The sequence below is a fragment of the Leopardus geoffroyi genome, chromosome B2, assembly GCF_018350155.1.
Source record: "Leopardus geoffroyi isolate Oge1 chromosome B2, O.geoffroyi_Oge1_pat1.0, whole genome shotgun sequence".
NCBI lineage: Eukaryota > Metazoa > Chordata > Mammalia > Carnivora > Felidae > Leopardus > Leopardus geoffroyi.
This window is the reverse complement of record NC_059332.1, coordinates 122,403,575-122,420,911: the sequence shown is the minus strand read 5'-3', so window position 1 is coordinate 122,420,911 and position 17,337 is coordinate 122,403,575. Positions and strand designations below refer to the sequence as shown.

General features: G+C 36.8%; 1 protein-coding gene across 15 annotated transcripts in view; it reads left to right on the top strand.

Annotated features, from left to right (window-relative positions):
* The window catches only part of AHI1 (Abelson helper integration site 1), a 214,469-nt gene that overhangs the window by 20,814 nt on the left and 176,318 nt on the right, over positions 1-17,337 (top strand). For all 15 annotated transcript variants that reach the window (XR_006717587.1, XR_006717588.1, XR_006717589.1 and 12 more), the window contains 3 exons: positions 7,843-8,062; positions 9,469-9,661; positions 11,963-12,058. Coding sequence is in view for 12 of the 15 variants with exons in the window: in XM_045499720.1 (XP_045355676.1) it covers positions 7,843-8,062; positions 9,469-9,661; positions 11,963-12,058 (509 nt within the window). In the remaining 3 variants the exon portion in view is untranslated. The remainder of the gene's footprint in view (positions 1-7,842; positions 8,063-9,468; positions 9,662-11,962; positions 12,059-17,337) is intronic.

Here is a 17,337-nt window from a genome sequence, read left to right as displayed (position 1 = left end):
CACCCAGAAATCCCTTAAATACCCCTCCAGTTCATTGCCCTTCAGGAGTACACATCATCTTGACATGTAACACAGTTTATTTTTGTCAATTTTTCTACTTTAATATAAATAGAATCAGAAATACTGTGCTCTTGGTGTCTGGCTTCTTTCACTCAAAATTATTTTTGTGAGATTTATACTGTTGTTGCCCGTAGTGGAGCTTCTTCATTATCAGTTCGGCTTTTGCACCGTATATGTATCCACTGTGTGAATGTACCACAGTAATTTACCTGTTGTACTGATGGACATTTGAGTTGTTTCTAGTTTTAGGTGAGTACAGATAAAGCTATAATATTCTAGTCACATCTTCTGTCTGGGGAGCATAGATACACATTTTTCTTGGCCATCTTCTTAGGAGAGAGTCACTGTGTCATAGATTGTGTATATTTTTCACTTTAATAAATATTTGCCATTTTCCAGAGCTGGTTTAGTATTGATGATACTAGCAATATTTGAGAGCTCCCAGTGCTTCACATCTTCACTAACATAGTGTCAGTATTTTAAAATTGTAGGCATTCTTAATATATAGTGATATTTCGTTTTTACTTTAAACTTTTGTAACTAGTGAAGTTGAACAACTTCTTCATGTTTATTGTCTACTTGGATTTCTTTATTTGTGAATTTGTTGAAGTCTTCTATGTGTGTTTTTTAAGAAATGGAATTGTCTGCCTTCTCCAATGTGAGAATATTTTATATAGCTAGATGACAGTCTTTTCTCAGATAGGAATACGTACGTACATATACACGTGCGTAGTGCAGCTATCTTCCCACTCTGGCTTTTACTCTTCTATTACTGGTATTTTTTGAAAAGCAGAATTTGAAAATTTGATATAGCCCTATTTATCCACTTTGTTCCTTTGATGGCAAGTGCTTTCTGAGATTTGAGAAATATTTCCCAAGTCCTGAAGATGTTTTTGTATACATTATTTTCTGAAAGTTTTTTGTTTGCTTTTCGCATTTAGCTCTACATTTCATCTGGAATTAATTTATTCTTGTGTATGGTGAGAGGTAGTGGTTAAGACCCGTTTTTTTCCCGTGTGAATGTATAATTGACCTAGTACCATTTATGGAAGAGAGCATTTTTTCCCCCTGTATTGCAGTGTCACCTTTATCATCAATAACATGACTATGTGAATGGATCAGTTTCCATTCTGTTGCATTAGACTGTTTGTACCAATACAACTATGACTTAATGACTGTACCTTTATGATAGATCTTGCTGTTTAGTTGTGTAATTACTCCAGTAGTTTTTTCTTCTTCAGCATTACCTGGGCTGTTCTTGGCCCTTTGAATTTCCGGATGAATTTTAGAAGCAGCTTCTCAATTCTCCCTCTTTTTTCCCCCACACCCACCATTATTTTGATCCAGAATTGAAAGATATTTATAGTTTAACAACTTTCTAGATCTATTTGACATCTTTACCAAGTATTAATTCTTGCCACTTATGAAATTGGTATGCCCCTCCATTTATTTACATCTCCAGTTTATCTTGGTAATATTGTAAGTTTCGGGAGAGTCTGTGTTTAGATTTATTCCTAGGTATTTGGTGTTTCTTAATGCTGTCATAAATGACATTGTTTTTTAAATTTTTTCTGTTTGTTTGCTGCTGGTTGTGTGTGTGTGTGTGTGTGTGTGTGTGTGTGTGTGTGTGCATGTATACATGCTTCTAAATCTATGTAGATAGAAATAGAATTGATTTTTTAAAAATTAGCATTGTATCCAGTGTTTCTGCTAAATTAATTTAATTACTTCTACGAGTATATCCATAGCTTATTTTGAATTTTCTACATACACAGTCAATATCTTCTGTTAATAATGATTATTTCATTGCACTTTTTTTAGTCCTTGTATCTTACTCCTTTTTCTTGCCTTGATACGCTGGCTAGGACTTCCATTATAGTGTTAAATAGTAAGTGAAAATACCAGGTACCCTTTTCTTGTTTATCAGCCTTGGGGAAAAGCTTCCGTTAATTAATTCACCACTGAGTGTGGTGTTTGCTGTAGGTTTTTTTGTAAATACCCTGTATCAAGTTTATGAGTTATCTTCTATTCTAATTGGCTAATAGTTTTTTAAAATCATGAATAGATAGGGGCGCTTGGGTGGCTCAGTTGGTTAAGCGTCCAACTTCGGCTCAGGTCGTGATCTCGTGGTCCATGAGTTCGAGCCCCGCGTTGGGCTCTGCTGACAGCTCAGAGCCTGGAGCCTATTTTGGATTCTATGTCTCCCTCTCTCTCTGACCCTTCCCGGTTCATGCTCTGTCTCTGTCTGTTTCAAAAATAAACGTTTAAAAAAATTTAAATCATGAATAGATACTGAATTTTATCAGGTGCTTTTTCTGTATCTCTCAACTTGATCATATAAATATTCACCATTTTTTTCTATTAATGTGACTAATTGTTATTTGAATATTAAGTCATCTATGTGTTCCTGGAAGAGGTCCTCTTTCTCTACTTTTTAATCTGTTACTGGATTTGAATAACTGATACTTTGTTTAGGATTTTTGTATCTGGGGTCCTGAGAGAGAATGGTTTGTACTTTTCCTTTCTTGAAATACTGAGAGTTTTTGATACCAAGGTTTTGGTGATCTCAAAAGTAGTTGGGAAATGTTTCATCTTTTTCACTTCTCTACAAATATTTGTATTAATTGGTGTTTTTCCTTCCATAAATGTTTAGAGAATTTACTAATGAAGTCTTTTTGGTCAAGTTTTCTTTGTGGGAAGAATTTTACATCTGATGTAGTTTCTTTAATAAATATCACTCTTCATATTTTCTATTTCTTCTGTCAGGTTTGAGAGACTGTATTTCTTGAGAATTTTGTCTATTTAATCCAAATTTTCAAATATTCTATGTCTACAGCGTCTGAAAGGGTGTCCCTTGATCTTGGTAATTCATTTTCTCATGATATCTTATTAAGTCTCAGGATTTTCAAAGAATCACCCTTTAGCTTTGAATTTTATCTGTCATACATTTGTGTACTATTTTGATTATTTTATTTGTATTAGTTTTTTCATTCTGCTTTTATTTGCTATTTATTTCTAGCTTTGTAAGATAGATTTTAATAAGATTTCAGTCTTTATGTGTATTTAAGACCTTAACTTTTCATCGAAGTATTACTTTAGTTGTATCCCACAAATTTTTGATGTATCTTCATTATCATTCAATAAAGACATTTTCTGATTTCCTTTTTAATTTCTCTTTCCATCGCCCATTTTAGAAGTATATTGTCTAAGTCTCAGGCAGCAGGTGATCTTCTAGTTATCTTGTTTTCGTTTCTATCTGCCATTGTTTTCAGAGGACAAACTGTGAGTGATTTCATTCTTTTGAATTTATTGAGGCTTTCTTTATGACCAGCTTATAGTCAATTTGATAGATATTCCATGTGCACTTGAAAAGAATGTGAATTCTGATGCCATGGGGCACAGTGTTCTATGTATGTCAGTTAGATTGGGTTTATTGTGTCCAGCTCATTTTCCTGATTTTTTTTGTCCTGCTTATTCTATCATTTGTTAAGTGTTAAAATCCACACTGTAATTTTGGGTTTTTCTTTTTCTTTTTATTTCTGTTTTTTTCTTTATATTTTTTGAAATTATGTTATTGAATTTATGCATGTTTAGTATCATTATATCTTCCTATCAGATTGATACTTGCAAGTTCTTAATCATTGAGGCTGCTGTAACGAAATATCATAGACTGGATGGCTTAATGAAGTTATTTGCACATTTCTGGAGGCTGGGAAGTTCAAGATCAAGGCACCCACAAATTTGGTGTCTGGTGAGGACCCACTTCCTGGTTGTAGACTTTCATAAGGGCACGAATCCCATCCATGAGGACTCCATGCTCATGACCTAATCACCTTCCAAACACTCCAACTCTTAGTACTGTCACATTGGAAGTTAGGATTTCAACATATGAATCTTGTGGGGACAGAACCATTCAGTCTATAAGAGCAATCATTATACAGTATCTTTTTTTATCTCTAATAATTTTTTTTCCCTCAAAATCTACTTGTGTTTGAGTTTGCATCATACAGTTTTGCCCATCATCATTTCTCCATCATTACCCACAATACACTGCCAGGTGGTGCCAACTTGGTGAGGGAGGGGTAGCCTTCAGACCTATGCTTCGCCCATGGTCCCCAGGTCTAGATAGAGCTTGCCATTACTCTATTTCTCCTCCACGCCACCTCCTAGGTGTCCCACCTGTGCCTACTTTGCACCCCCCCCCCCCCCCTTTGCTTGGGCCATAGTGTCTCTTCATTTCCTTTTTGCCTTCACTTCTTTTCTTCCCCCACCCCAGAACATGTGGGGTCACAGCCCCCAGCCTGTGAGCATCTTGGGAACAGACGTTCAATAAAAGTGAAGGCAATTTAAAAAAAAAAAACAAAAAGCCCCTTGTTTGCAATCTTTCTGTGTCTTTATATTTATTATCTCATTGTTTGCTTCTTGTATGATATATCTGTTTTATGTTCCTTTTCCTCCTTGTCTTCTTTTGAATTGTTCAAGTTATTTTAAAAATTTTCTTCTAGGGGTGCCTGGGTGGCTCAGTTGGTTAAGCGTCCAGTTTTGGCTCAGGTCATGATGTCATGGTTCGTGGATTCGAGCCCCGTGTCAGACTCTGTGCTGACAGCTTAAAGCCTGAAGCCTGCTTCAGATTCTGTGTCACCCTCTCTCTCTGCCCGTCCCCTGCTCATGCTCTGTCTGTCTCTCAAAAACAAGTAAACATAAAAAAAAATTAGAAAAATTTTTCTTCTTATATTAACTTGTTAATTCTATATTCTTTTACAGTTTGTTACCCTCAAGAACATGAAGTTTATTCTTATTATAGTCTAATACAAATTAATTCCCTAACAAAATATGCTCCCCCAATACTGCTAGAACATTAGAATAGTTTAATTCCATCTTAATTTTGCCAGGTGTTTTTTTTCTGCATCTCTCTCTCCTGCCTCATAGGTTTCTTATCATGCATTTTAGTTCTGCATGTATTTTAAACTTCACAGCTAATATATTGACCATTTTATACCGCTGATCTTTATATTCACCCCCAAATTTACTTTTTCTTTAATCTCCATTTTTCCATTTTTCATCTGCTTGAGGAGTTCAGTTTAGTATTTCCCTTAGTACAGGCCTCCTAATCCCCTCAAATTTTATTGTGTTAAAATTCGTTTATTTTACCTTCATTTTTTTTTTAAGTTTATTTATTTATTTTGAGTGAGTGAGAGAGAGAGAGCATGTGCAAGCAGATGAGGGGCAGAGAGAGAAGGAGAGACAATCTCAAGCAGGCTCTGTGCGATCAGCACAGAGCCCAGTGCAGGGCTCGAACTCACAAACCATGAGATCATGACCTGAGCCGAGGTGAAGAGTCCAATGCCTAACTGACTGAGTCACCCAGGCGCCCCACTTTACCTTCATCTTTGAAGCCTATTTGCTAGTATAGAATTTTAGGTTGCAGGTTTTTGGGTTTTTTTTAACACTTTAAAGAAATCATGCAGTTGTCTTCTGACTTCCATCATTTCTGTTTCCAGCAGCAGTCTTATTTACATCCCATTAGTGGGATTATTACTTTTTTTTCCCCTCTGACTCAGCTATAGATTTTCTTTTTCTATTTGATTTGAGTGTTTTATTACATTATACTTAAATATAGGTTTGTTGGAATTCACCCTGCTTAGAGTTTACTGATAGATATTACTTAACAATTGTGGAAAATTCTTGGTCAGAATTTTTTAGAATATAGCTTCTTCACTATTCCCTCCTCTTTTTCTAGACTATAAATTTATATATATAAATATAAGTGTATCTACATGTTTCTTATGTTTTTCCCCATATTCTTTTTAAATTTTTTCCATTATGCTCCAGTTTGAATATTGATATAGCTCTTTCTTCTGTTTCACTAATCATGTCTTTCTTTGTATCCAGTATGCTGTTAAACACATCTATATATCCAGTTCTTAATTTCAGATGCTTTATTTTTCAGCACCAGAATGCCTGTTGGTTTTCTTAACGCATTCCAGTTCTCTGTAGAAAGTTTCCGTTTTTTAAAAATGTTTTTAATGCTTATTTATTTTTGAGAGAGGGAGAGAGAGACAGAGCATGAGAAGGGGAGGGGCAGAGAGAGAGGGAGACACAGAATCCAAAACAGGCTCTAGGCTCTGAGCTGTCAGCACAGAGCCTTACGTGGGGCTAGAACTCAGGAACCATGAGATTGTGACCTGAGCTGAAATAGGACGCTTAACCAACTGAGCCACCCAGGTGCCCCAGGAAGTTTCCATTTTAACCCATCTTTCCCTTTATTTTCTTGAGCATATTAATCATAGTTATTTAAAGTTTTTGTGTGCTAACTCCAGTCTGGATCATCTGTGAGTCAGCTTCTGCTTTCTGTCTTTTCTCTTGGTTGTTGGTTATATAGTCTTGCCTCTTTTATGTCTAGTAACTTTTTATTGTATGCTGGATATTGTGTGTGGAGTGCTAGAGGCTCCAGCTGATTTTATCTCCTATTAGAGTTTCCTCTTTACTCTCTTAGGCAGATAGGGTTGAAAACTGATTTTAATCCATCAGAAATTGAGCTAGGTCAACACTGGGTTTTAGTTTTGGTAGACTGTATTTTTGATTTGCCCCATTCCTCGGATGTGGCCTTCCAGGAGTTTTGAACTGAGAATCTGACAAATATTTATCTCCTCAGCCTGAAAGACTGTGAGAGATTCAGTTTTGCCCTTCCGAGGTTTTCAGCTTAGTCCTTTAGCCTTCCACCCCATGCAGCTTCAGAATTTAGCAGATACCTTGAGGGGGAGACTGGCCATGTGAGGCCCCTCAAGTCTTCAGTTTTGTTACTCCGGCCCCACGTGAACACCAGAATCTCTGCTGGCTTCTCTGTGCCCCCAGTCGGGGCCTTCTTCCAGGGGCCATGCCTGGATTCTCAACCTCTAGCTGCACCCAGAATTAGTAAGTGACCCCAGGTGAAAAGTGGCTATAGGTGGAAAATGATCATTCCCTCTAGGGCTTTATTTTGCCTGTTTTGTTTCAGGCCTCTTCCTCTGGTGGGTCATTGTTTCCTAGTACCACAAGATTGGGGAGATTTCACTACCTCTTCAGTCTCTCAGTTCAGTTTTGCGGGGAAAAATTAGCCATGTGTTTGAGGCTCTTCAAATCTCCAGTATGATGGCTATAGCCCCATCAACCGCTAAAAGTTTACTGCTACTCTTTCTCCCAGTGGTGACCTTTTGCAGGGCTAAACCCTCATCCTCAGCGTACACCCTGAATCAACAAATGTCCCCAGAGACTAAAAGAGCTGTCAGTCCATCAGCTTATCACTGAATGATTCTCCTTCTCTGGAATTTTAGTCCATCTGCTATACATTGTCTCTGTACTGTTCTGATGCTTTTAAAAATAAGGTTTTTGTAATTCATTTGACTTTTTCCAGTTGCTGATGCCAGAAGCATTGACCTGCTACCTCCTACCCAGAAGAAGAAATTGCAGTTATAAATTAATTGAGTGATACATATTCTACTTAGAAAATACCTAAATAAAATCACTTTTTGTCTTTAGTTCTCATTATTTTCTTTTTGTGTTCTTGGTTCTTGTTAGGGAAAAAAAAAGAAAGATTCCTCACCCTATTTTAATGCATTCGTAAACATAATATTTTATCTTAGAGTGTAATCTGCTATTGTCTGGCTTTTTCTTTATTTTCCTTTGAAGTTACTTTGTTACACAGACAAATAATCATGGGTTGTAAAGATTAGGTTGCTGTATTGTTGCTATATTGTTATGGGAACAATTAATTATAATGTAGATTTTCTTTCATGTATGTAGTTTCAGATGATAAAGAAGACACAGGTGGTGATGGTGTTCATGAAGTTACAAGCCGAGATAGTCCTGTCTATCCCAAATGTTTGCTTGATGATGATCTTGTCCTGGGAGTTTACATTCACCGAACTGATCGACTTAAATCTGATTTTATGATTTCTCACCCAATGGTAAAAATTCATGTGATTGATGAGCATACTGGTCAATATGTCAAGAAAGATGATAGGTAATGTTTTTAATTGCACAACCAACCCTTGAATTTGAAACTGTCTGCAGTAGAAGTCCTATTTTCTATCATTAGAAATAAAGATTTGCATTAGAGAAGAGTTTACTAGTTGTCGGTGTTCATCAACCATTGATACTGATCAGTATGTTTTATAGAAGAAATGGAGAACATATGTTAATTCAGTGATTATTTTTAAAAATTTTTTGTAACATTTATTTTTATTTTTTTTTTTAATTTTTTTTTTTCAACGTTTATTTATTTTTGGGACAGAGAGAGACAGAGCATGAATGGGGGAGGGGCAGAGAGAGAGGGAGACACAGAATCGGAAACAGGCTCCAGGCTCTGAGCCATCAGCCCAGAGCCTGACGCGGGGCTCGAACTCCTGGACCGCGAGATTGTGACCTGGCGGAAGTCGGACGCTTAACCGACTGCGCCACCCAGGCGCCCCAATGTAACATTTATTTTTGGGAGACAGAGCGTGAGCCAGGGAGGGGCAGAGAGAGAGAGATACACACACAGAATCCGAAGTGGGCTCCAGGCTCTGGGGTGTCAGCACAGAGCCCAGTGTGGGGCTCGAAATCACAAACTGCAAGATCATGACCTGAGTCAAAGTCAGATGCCCAACTGACTGAGCCAGCCAGGTGCCCCCAGGGATTGATTTTAAGTCGAGGGGAGTTGAGAGAGCTTCTCCCAAACTTCATGACTAATTTATGGCATGTAACTTGCAGTGTAAAATCATTGCACGTTGTACTATAAGTGCTTTAATTGTCTAACTTCATGTTTTTCTTTTGAAGTTAGTATGTTACCTGGGCCTCATATGAGGGAAATGAATCTTGAATTTAATCTTTTTTCTAATATTACTTCTATAGCTCATACCTGCTTGAAGCTTACAAATGAAAAGCACAGTAAAATAAATGATTATACTAGAATTCAAAAAAAGTCATTTGGCTTGAAAAATGACAGGGATGAGAAACATGAAGATTATCAAAAAAGTCACTTATTCACTTGTCTTAGGGCATACAAAAAAATATGACATACCTCAAAAGGTTTGCAATCCTGTTGTACTCATTTTCTTATTTAAATGTAGTGTACTATTTTATCATAGACTCATTTAAGATTCTAAAGGAGTTACTTTATTGTAGCTCTGTATGCCGAACTCTTGCTTTATATTTCTGTAATAAAATGATTCACTGAAACCAATCAATAGCATATAAATACAAGATGATAGTAGGATACTACCACTTCTAAGTCTCATAAAATTTGTAATTTTCTCAGTGGACGACCAAAATAATTTTTCATCATATATCACGACTATTTGTTATTTCTTTACCTCAAGCACTATATTTTTTTCTCATCTTCTCAAAATAATCTTAATCGTGTTATTGGACGTATCTGTTTTTGAACAGTGAACGGCCTGTTTCATCTTACTGTGAAAAAGAGAATGTGGATTACATTCTTCCTATTATGACCCAGCCATTTGATTTCAAACAGTTAAAATCAAGACTTCCAGAATGGGAAGAACAAATTATATTTAATGAAAACTTCCCCTATTTGCTTCGAGATTCTGATGAGAGCCCTAAAGTCATCTTGTTTTTTGAGGTATGATTGAATAGAGTGATTTAAACTATGTTTGGTTATTAATATTTTAATTGCATAAATATAAGCTGTTGTTTTTAGTAGTTTAATAATGCAACAAAGTAGTGTGAGGATTGAATCCCCAGGATTTAGTGTTTGTAATATGCTATGGAGATAACAAGTGAGAAATTCAAGTAATAGCAAGTTTCCTGAGCATTTACTAGTGCAAGTAATTAGCCATTTGATTCACTCTATTATTTAATTCTTACAGCAACACCATGACTGTAAACTGAGGTGATGAATGTAATCTGTATCTATATAATCCTCTTTCTTAATCCGTTTTATAAAATGTAAACTCATTTAACCATATCGGACTCTCTAAGAGTTTATATACTATCAAGGGCAATAAAGAGGAATAGAGATCGCTTAGCTAAGATAGTGTAATATATAACCAAGAGGAAGTAGAACTTCTTCGATGCTGAGGGTTAGTGCAGAGTCAGAGCAGTCAGGGAAAGTTTGAGTTGACTTTGAGTTGACTTGTTATTCTGATTTTTTTCCAGCAAAGGAAATCAAGGTTCAGAGTGTAAAGGAAATATTTCCCCAAAGTTACTCCAATTTTAGGTGTAGGTAATTTGTTTTTGATGGTGATTTAAACCTGAAATACACATTTCTCTTCTTCATGTCATCTCTCCATAAGCCCAGGGAAGTGGAGAAACCTCTCTTCCCATTTAAGCAAGATGCAGAATTTTAGCAGTGGAACAGCAAGATGTGACGAGCACCAATGACTGATTTTGTGGAATTACATGTTTTTCTGATCTCTAACTTTCATATGATCTATATATGTTTATCATATAAACACTATTTACATTCTGTGATTATGTTGTGTGATGTACACAAAATTGTGATTTTTTTTAAAAAGTGATGTAACTTGTATGTCAAGGAACTTTTTCTTTGTCATAGAAACTTGTCATTTGTTATAATGCTCATTCACATTTATTTTAGTAAGATTAGTAGATTTAAGAAAGATCGTTGGATTATGACATTTTTTGTTGCTTCTTAAGTTTTAACATAATGTTATTGTCAAACAAAACTACTTTTTGACTTCAGCTTTTTTTTTTTAATTTTTTTTTTTCAACGTTTATTTATTTTTGGGACAGAGAGAGACAGAGCATGAACGGGGGAGGGGCAGAGAGAGACAGAGCATGAACAGGGGAGGGGCAGAGAGAGAGGGAGACACAGAATCGGAAACAGGCTCCAGGCTCTGAGCCATCAGCCCAGAGCCTGACGCGGGGCTCGAACTCACGGACCGCGAGATCGTGACCTGGCTGAAGTTGGACGCTTAACCGACTGCGCCACCCAGGCGCCCCTGACTTCAGCTTTTTAAGGGTTTATTGAGGACAATTTGGTATCTATTAGAAGTCTTTAAAATCATTTTTTAAGCAATCTGTAAAGACTTGTTATCTCAGCTGAGCTCTTGAAAAGTACCAGGTAGTTCTAAGTGATCGTCTCTGACAAGTACCTAGAGCACGGATAGTGTCTGTGGCAGCTTGGGTCCACATCCATGAGTCTGAACATCCAGACAGAATGGAGATATGAAAGAAATCCTCTTGAGAGCCTAATGACAACACATATCCAAAGAGAAAAATCCCCAACTTCAGGAAAGTGATCCAAGGAAGGACCCAGAGATCAGATCTCAGGTTTTTTTTGTTTTTTTTTTTTAATTTTTTTTTTTTTTCAACGTTTATTTTATTTTTGGGACAGAGAGAGACAGAGCATGAACGGGGGAGGGGCAGAGAGAGAGGGAGACACAGAATCAGAAACAGGCTCCAGGCTCTGAGCCATCAGCCCAGAGCCTGACGCGGGGCTCAAACTCACGGACCGCAAGATCGTGACCTGGCTGAAGTCGGACGCTTAACCGACTGCGCCACCCAGGCGCCCCAGATCTCAGGTTTTTTAAACAATCTTTAGAAGTTGCTCTCAGACATCAATCAATCAATCAGTCAAAGCCTAAGAATTCTGTGCTTGGTGTATTTGTGCCTAGACTATATTTGAGATACTTAATATTTGGTCTTGGATGTGAAATAATTCTTAATAAATGATTTATTAATAAAAGATAAAAGTGGTCTAAAAAATGGACCCTCACTGACAGAATGAGTTAACTTAAAGGTGAATGAAATGAGATAAGAAATGCTTCTCTTCCATGTGAAGAAAACATCTGTGAAGTATACTAATTTTTCTTTTAATTTCAATAATATTTTACTAGAAAATATTAAATTTCATGTAGGCTAGTATTCTCTGAAGTAATTTTTTGTACCTATTTTACAGATTCTTGATTTCTTAAGCATGGATGAAATTAAGAATAACTCTGAAATTCAAAGTCAAGAATGTGGCTTTCGGAAAATTGCCTGGGCATTTCTCAAGGTATGTTTTTCACCCATTTTAAATGCTTTAAAAATCATCTTCAAATCTGATTGGCTACATTTCCCCAAGTCACTTTGCTTTCATATAGGGAGTTGTGATGTGAGGCAAGATTGCAGTGGAGAAGAATTGTTAATTCAAGCTTAGAGCATACTCATTCAGATTCTTAAATATTCATTGAGCATGTAGTATGTGCCAGATACACTATTTGGTTCTGAGTATGTAGTATTGAAAAAGATACTGTCTGTGTGCCAGCAACTTTTCTAGTCAGTGAAAAAGAAGATAAACTCCTTGACCTTGTAGATTTCATTTTCTAGCAAGAAAAGGAGATATAAAACAATTGATTATACAATTTATCATTCCTTGCAATTTTTGTAAATACTGTGTGGAGGTCACAGAAAGCTTTCCTAAAGAAGAGAGGTTGAACCTGAGTATTAGCCAGATGGTGGCAGTGGGAGAGAGAGTTGTAGGTAGGTAGAAGGTACCATATATGCAGTGACCCTGATGTTGGGAGGAGCAGGATGTACTCAGATAACCAAAAGGCCGCTGATTTTGGAGGACAGAGACTGAGGGTGGAAATGGTGTCTGAAAAGATTGCTGACGTAGACAGAGTCTTGATTATGCAAGGTCTTTGAAGCCATTATAGGAACAGAAAGCCATTATGGAATTCTAAAGAGCAATGGGAAGCCATTATAGGACTTTAAACAAAGTGGTAAAATAATTTGATTTATGTTTTCGAAAGATTACTTTGCTTGGTGGAGGATGATTTGAGAGGGTACAGATATAGGTACTGGAAGATTAAGGTTAAAAATTGTTAACAGTAATCTAGGTAGGAAATGATGGTGTCTTTTGAGTGTTTCAACAGACATAAAAGACATGGATAGGTTGGTTATTACAAAAGGGGAATTTTGTAATTTTATATTTTATATAATTTATATATATTATATATAAATTCGTGTAAATTTATATATTATATATAAATCATAATTTATATAATTTATAATTATAAGGTTAAAAAAATTCTTTTATTCCTGGTATCCTCTATTTCTGACTTCAAATATAAATGAGTTACAAAACATCTTGAAATTAACCTATTTTGTACACTTTATAAAACTTTTCCATTTTTTGCATCCATCCATTCAATAAAGCTTTAAGTGTCTGTGAAATGCCAGGCACTCTGCTGAATACAGAGCATTCATAGATAAATTAGACATTGTCCTTACCCTCCAGTTCATTTTCTGTATAAACATATTACTTGAGCAGCTGGGTGTCTCAGTCGGTTAAGTGTCCGACTTCAGCTCAGGTCATGTCACGGTTTGTGGGTTTGAGCCCCACATCAGGCTCCGTGCTGACAGCTCAGAGCTGGAGCCTGCTTCAGATTCTGTGTCTCCCTGTCTCTCTGTCCCTCCCCTGCTTGTGCTCTCTCTGTCTCTCAGCAATAAATAAATGTTAAAAAAAATTTTTTTAAACCATATTATGTGATTATGTGCTATAGAGTGGATGGTGTGAAAACCCAGGTAAGGCACTTAATCCGCATTGGGGGTTATAGAGAGGCTTTAGAAGAGGTATAGTCTGACTGCCTGCTATAAGGCAGCCAGATTGGCTGTGGGAGGAAGTTATTCTAAAGTGGACTTAGGAATCAGTTGGTCCAATGCACCTTCTAAAATCACCCTTTTGTAACGTGTTAAAACTTTTTTATATCCCTCCCCCCCAAACTGATTTAGAGCGAAAAATAATGCAAAAGCCAAAACAAATAAAAAAAGGTTACTTTCACATAGTAAATACTGTCATTGTGTGGTCTTACTAGAAAGTACTTTCGTTCCTTTTATGCTAATTTTTGTGCAGAACTACAGTATTTACTACGAACTGCACTTGGGAAACAATAATGTCTCATAGCCTTTTCCCTTTAAGTGTCACATAGGTTTTTATTTATCCATTTTACGCCATTGGCAGAAATGGCAAATCAGGAATTCTCTCCTCTCCACCCCCTATAAAGGGTAAAGTATTCTATGTATTTCCTGTATTATAACACTTATGTATTCCCTTCATTAGATTGTAAGTTTTTCAAAATCACCAGGAACTTCTTTTTGGCAAATTTGCTGAATATGTTTTAGTCCTTATTTTACCATATCTCTTTGCATTTGACATACTACTCTCTTGAAAATCTCTCTTGCATAATTACCATTAGCTCCCAGCCTATTAGTGGTACACAGAAAGTGTATGGTGAATGTCTATTGAGAAAATGAACAAATGTATGGAAACAGTGACTAGGAAAAATCCATCTTTGAAAGTAGCATGGATTAAGTTAAAATTTAAATGTGTTAATACCTATACCATTGGTTCCAGGAATGTCCTAGTATATTGTAAAGTTATACAGGGGTTCAAATAAACCCAAAGGACCCTTATCCAGATACAAATTCTCAGTTAAAGGTACTTTCAGTTCATTTAGCACATATATATTACCATTCTTTTAAATTTAATAAAGCTTTATTTATCCAAGTTCTACTAATAGCAGGATGTTGGCTGGATTGTAGTCATTTACTCATGCTAATCATCATACTAGTGTAAACTAGATTGCCTGGTGGGTATTAAAACAACCTATAGGAAAGTTTGATTTAGAATCTGGGGAATAATATCTCCTTAAAATATTATTCCCTTATGATAAGCTTAAGACAGGAGTAGGATTTATGAAGGGAGTCTTTTTTTTTTTTTTTTTTAATTTTTTATTATATGAAATTTATTGTCCAAATTGGTTTCCATAAAACCCCCAGTGCTCATCCCAAAAGGTGCCCTCCTCAATACCCATCACCCACCCTCTCCTCCCTCCCACCCCCCATCAACCCTCAGTTTGTTCTCAGTTTTTAACAGTCTCTTATGCTTTGGCTCTCTCCCACTCTAACCTCTTTTTTTTTTTTTTTTTTTTTTCTTTTTTCCTCCCCCTCCCCCATGGGTTCCTGTTACGTTTCTCAGGATCCACATAAGAGTGAAACCATATGGTATCTGTCTTTCTCTGTATGGCTTATTTCACTTAGCATCACACTCTCCAGTTCCATCCACGTTGCTACAAAAGGCCATATTTCATTTTTTCTCATTGCCACGTAGTATTCCGTTGTGTATATAAACCACAATTTCTTTATCCATTCATCAGTTGATGGACATTTAGGCTCTTTCCATAATTTGGCTATTGTTGAGAGTGCTGCTATGAACATTGGGGTACAAGTGCCCCTATGCATCAGTACTCCTGTATCCCTTGGATAAATTCCTAGCAGTGCTATTGCTGGGTCATAGGGTAGGTCTATTTTTAATTTTCTGAGGAACCTCCACACTGCTTTCCAGAGCGGCTGCACCAATTTGCATTCCCACCAACAGTGCCAGAGGGTTCCCGTTTCTCCACATCCTCGCCAGCATCTATAGTCTCCTGATTTGTTCATTTTGGCCACTCTGACTGGCGTGAGGTGATACCTGAGTGTGGTTTTGATTTGTATTTCCCTGATAAGGAGCGACGCTGAACATCTTTTCATGTGCCTGTTGGCCATCTGGATGTCTTCCTTAGAGAAGTGTCTATTCATGTTTTCTGCCCATTTCTTCACTGGGTTATTTGTTTTTCGGGTGTGGAGTTTGGTGAGCTCTTTATAGATTCTGGATACTAGCCCTTTGTCCGATATGTCATTTGCAAATATCTTTTCCCATTCCGTTGGTTGCCTTTTAGTTTTGTTGGTTGTTTCCTTTGCTGTGCAGAAGCTTTTTATCTTCATAAGGTCCCAGTAATTCACTTTTGCTTTTAATTCCCTTGCCTTTGGGGATGTGTCGAGTAAGAGATTGCTACGGCTGAGGTCAGAGAGGTCTTTTCCTGCTTTCTTCTCTAAGGTTTTGATGGTTTCCTGTCTCACATTCAGGTCCTTTATCCATTTTGAGTTTATTTTTGTGAATGGTGTGAGAAAGTGGTCTAGTTTCAACCTTCTGCATGTTGCTGTCCAGTTCTCCCAGCACCATTTGTTAAAGAGGCTGTCTTTTTTCCATTGGATGTTCTTTCCTGCTTTGTCAAAGATGAGTTGACCATACGTTTGTGGGTCTAGTTCTGGGGTTTCTATTCTATTCCATTGGTCTATGTGTCTGTTTTTGTGCCAATACCATGCTGTCTTGATAATGACAGCTTTGTAGTAGAGGCTAAAGTCTGGGATTGTGATGCCTCCTGCTTTGGTCTTCTTCTTCAAAATTTCTTTGGCTATTCGGGGCCTTTTGTGGTTCCATATGAATTTTAGGATTGCTTGTTCTAGTTTCGAGAAGAATGCTGGTGCAATTTTGATTGGGATTGCATTGAATGTGTAGATAGCTTTGGGTAGTATTGACATTTTGACAATATTTATTTTTCCAATCCATGAGCAGGGAATGTCTTTCCATTTCTTTAAATCTTCTTCAATTTCCTTCATCAGCTTTCTATAGTTTTCAGCATACAGATCCTTTACATCTTTGGTTAGATTTATTCCTAGGTATTTTATGCTTCTTGGTGCAATTGTGAATGGGATCAGTTTCTTTATTTGTCTTTCTGTTGCTTCATTGATAGTGTATAAGAATGCAACTGATTTCTGTACATTGATTTTGTATCCTGCGACTTTGCTGAATTCATGTATCAATTCTAGCAGACTTTTGGTGGAGTCTGTCGGATTTTCCATGTATAATATCATGTCATCTGCAAAAAGCGAAAGCTTGACTTCATCTAAGCCAATTTTGATGCCTTTGATTTCCTTTTGTTGTCTGATTGCTGATGCTAGAACTTCCAGCACTATGTTAAACAACAGCGGTGAGAGTGGGCATCCCTGTCGTGTTCCTGATCTCAGGGAAAAAGCTCTCAGTTTTTCCCCGTTGAGGATGATGTTAGCTGTGGGCTTTTCATAAATGGCTTTTATGATCTTTAAGTATGTTCCTTCTATCCCGACTTTCTCAAGGGTTTTTATTAAGAAAGGGTGCTGGATTTTGTCAAAGGCCTTTTCTGCATCGATTGACAGGATCATATGGTTCTTCTCTTTTTTTTTGTTAATGTGATGTATCACGTTGATTGATTTGCGAATGTTGAACCAGCCCTGCATCCCAGGAATGAATCCCACTTGATCATGGTGAATAATTCTTTTTATATGCCGTTGAATTCGATTTGCTAGTATCTTATGGAGGATTTTTGCATCCATATTCATCAGGGATATTGGCCGGTAGTTCTCTTTTTTTACTGGGTCTCTGTCTGGTTTAGGGATCAAAGTAATACTGGCTTCATAGAATGAGTCTGGAAG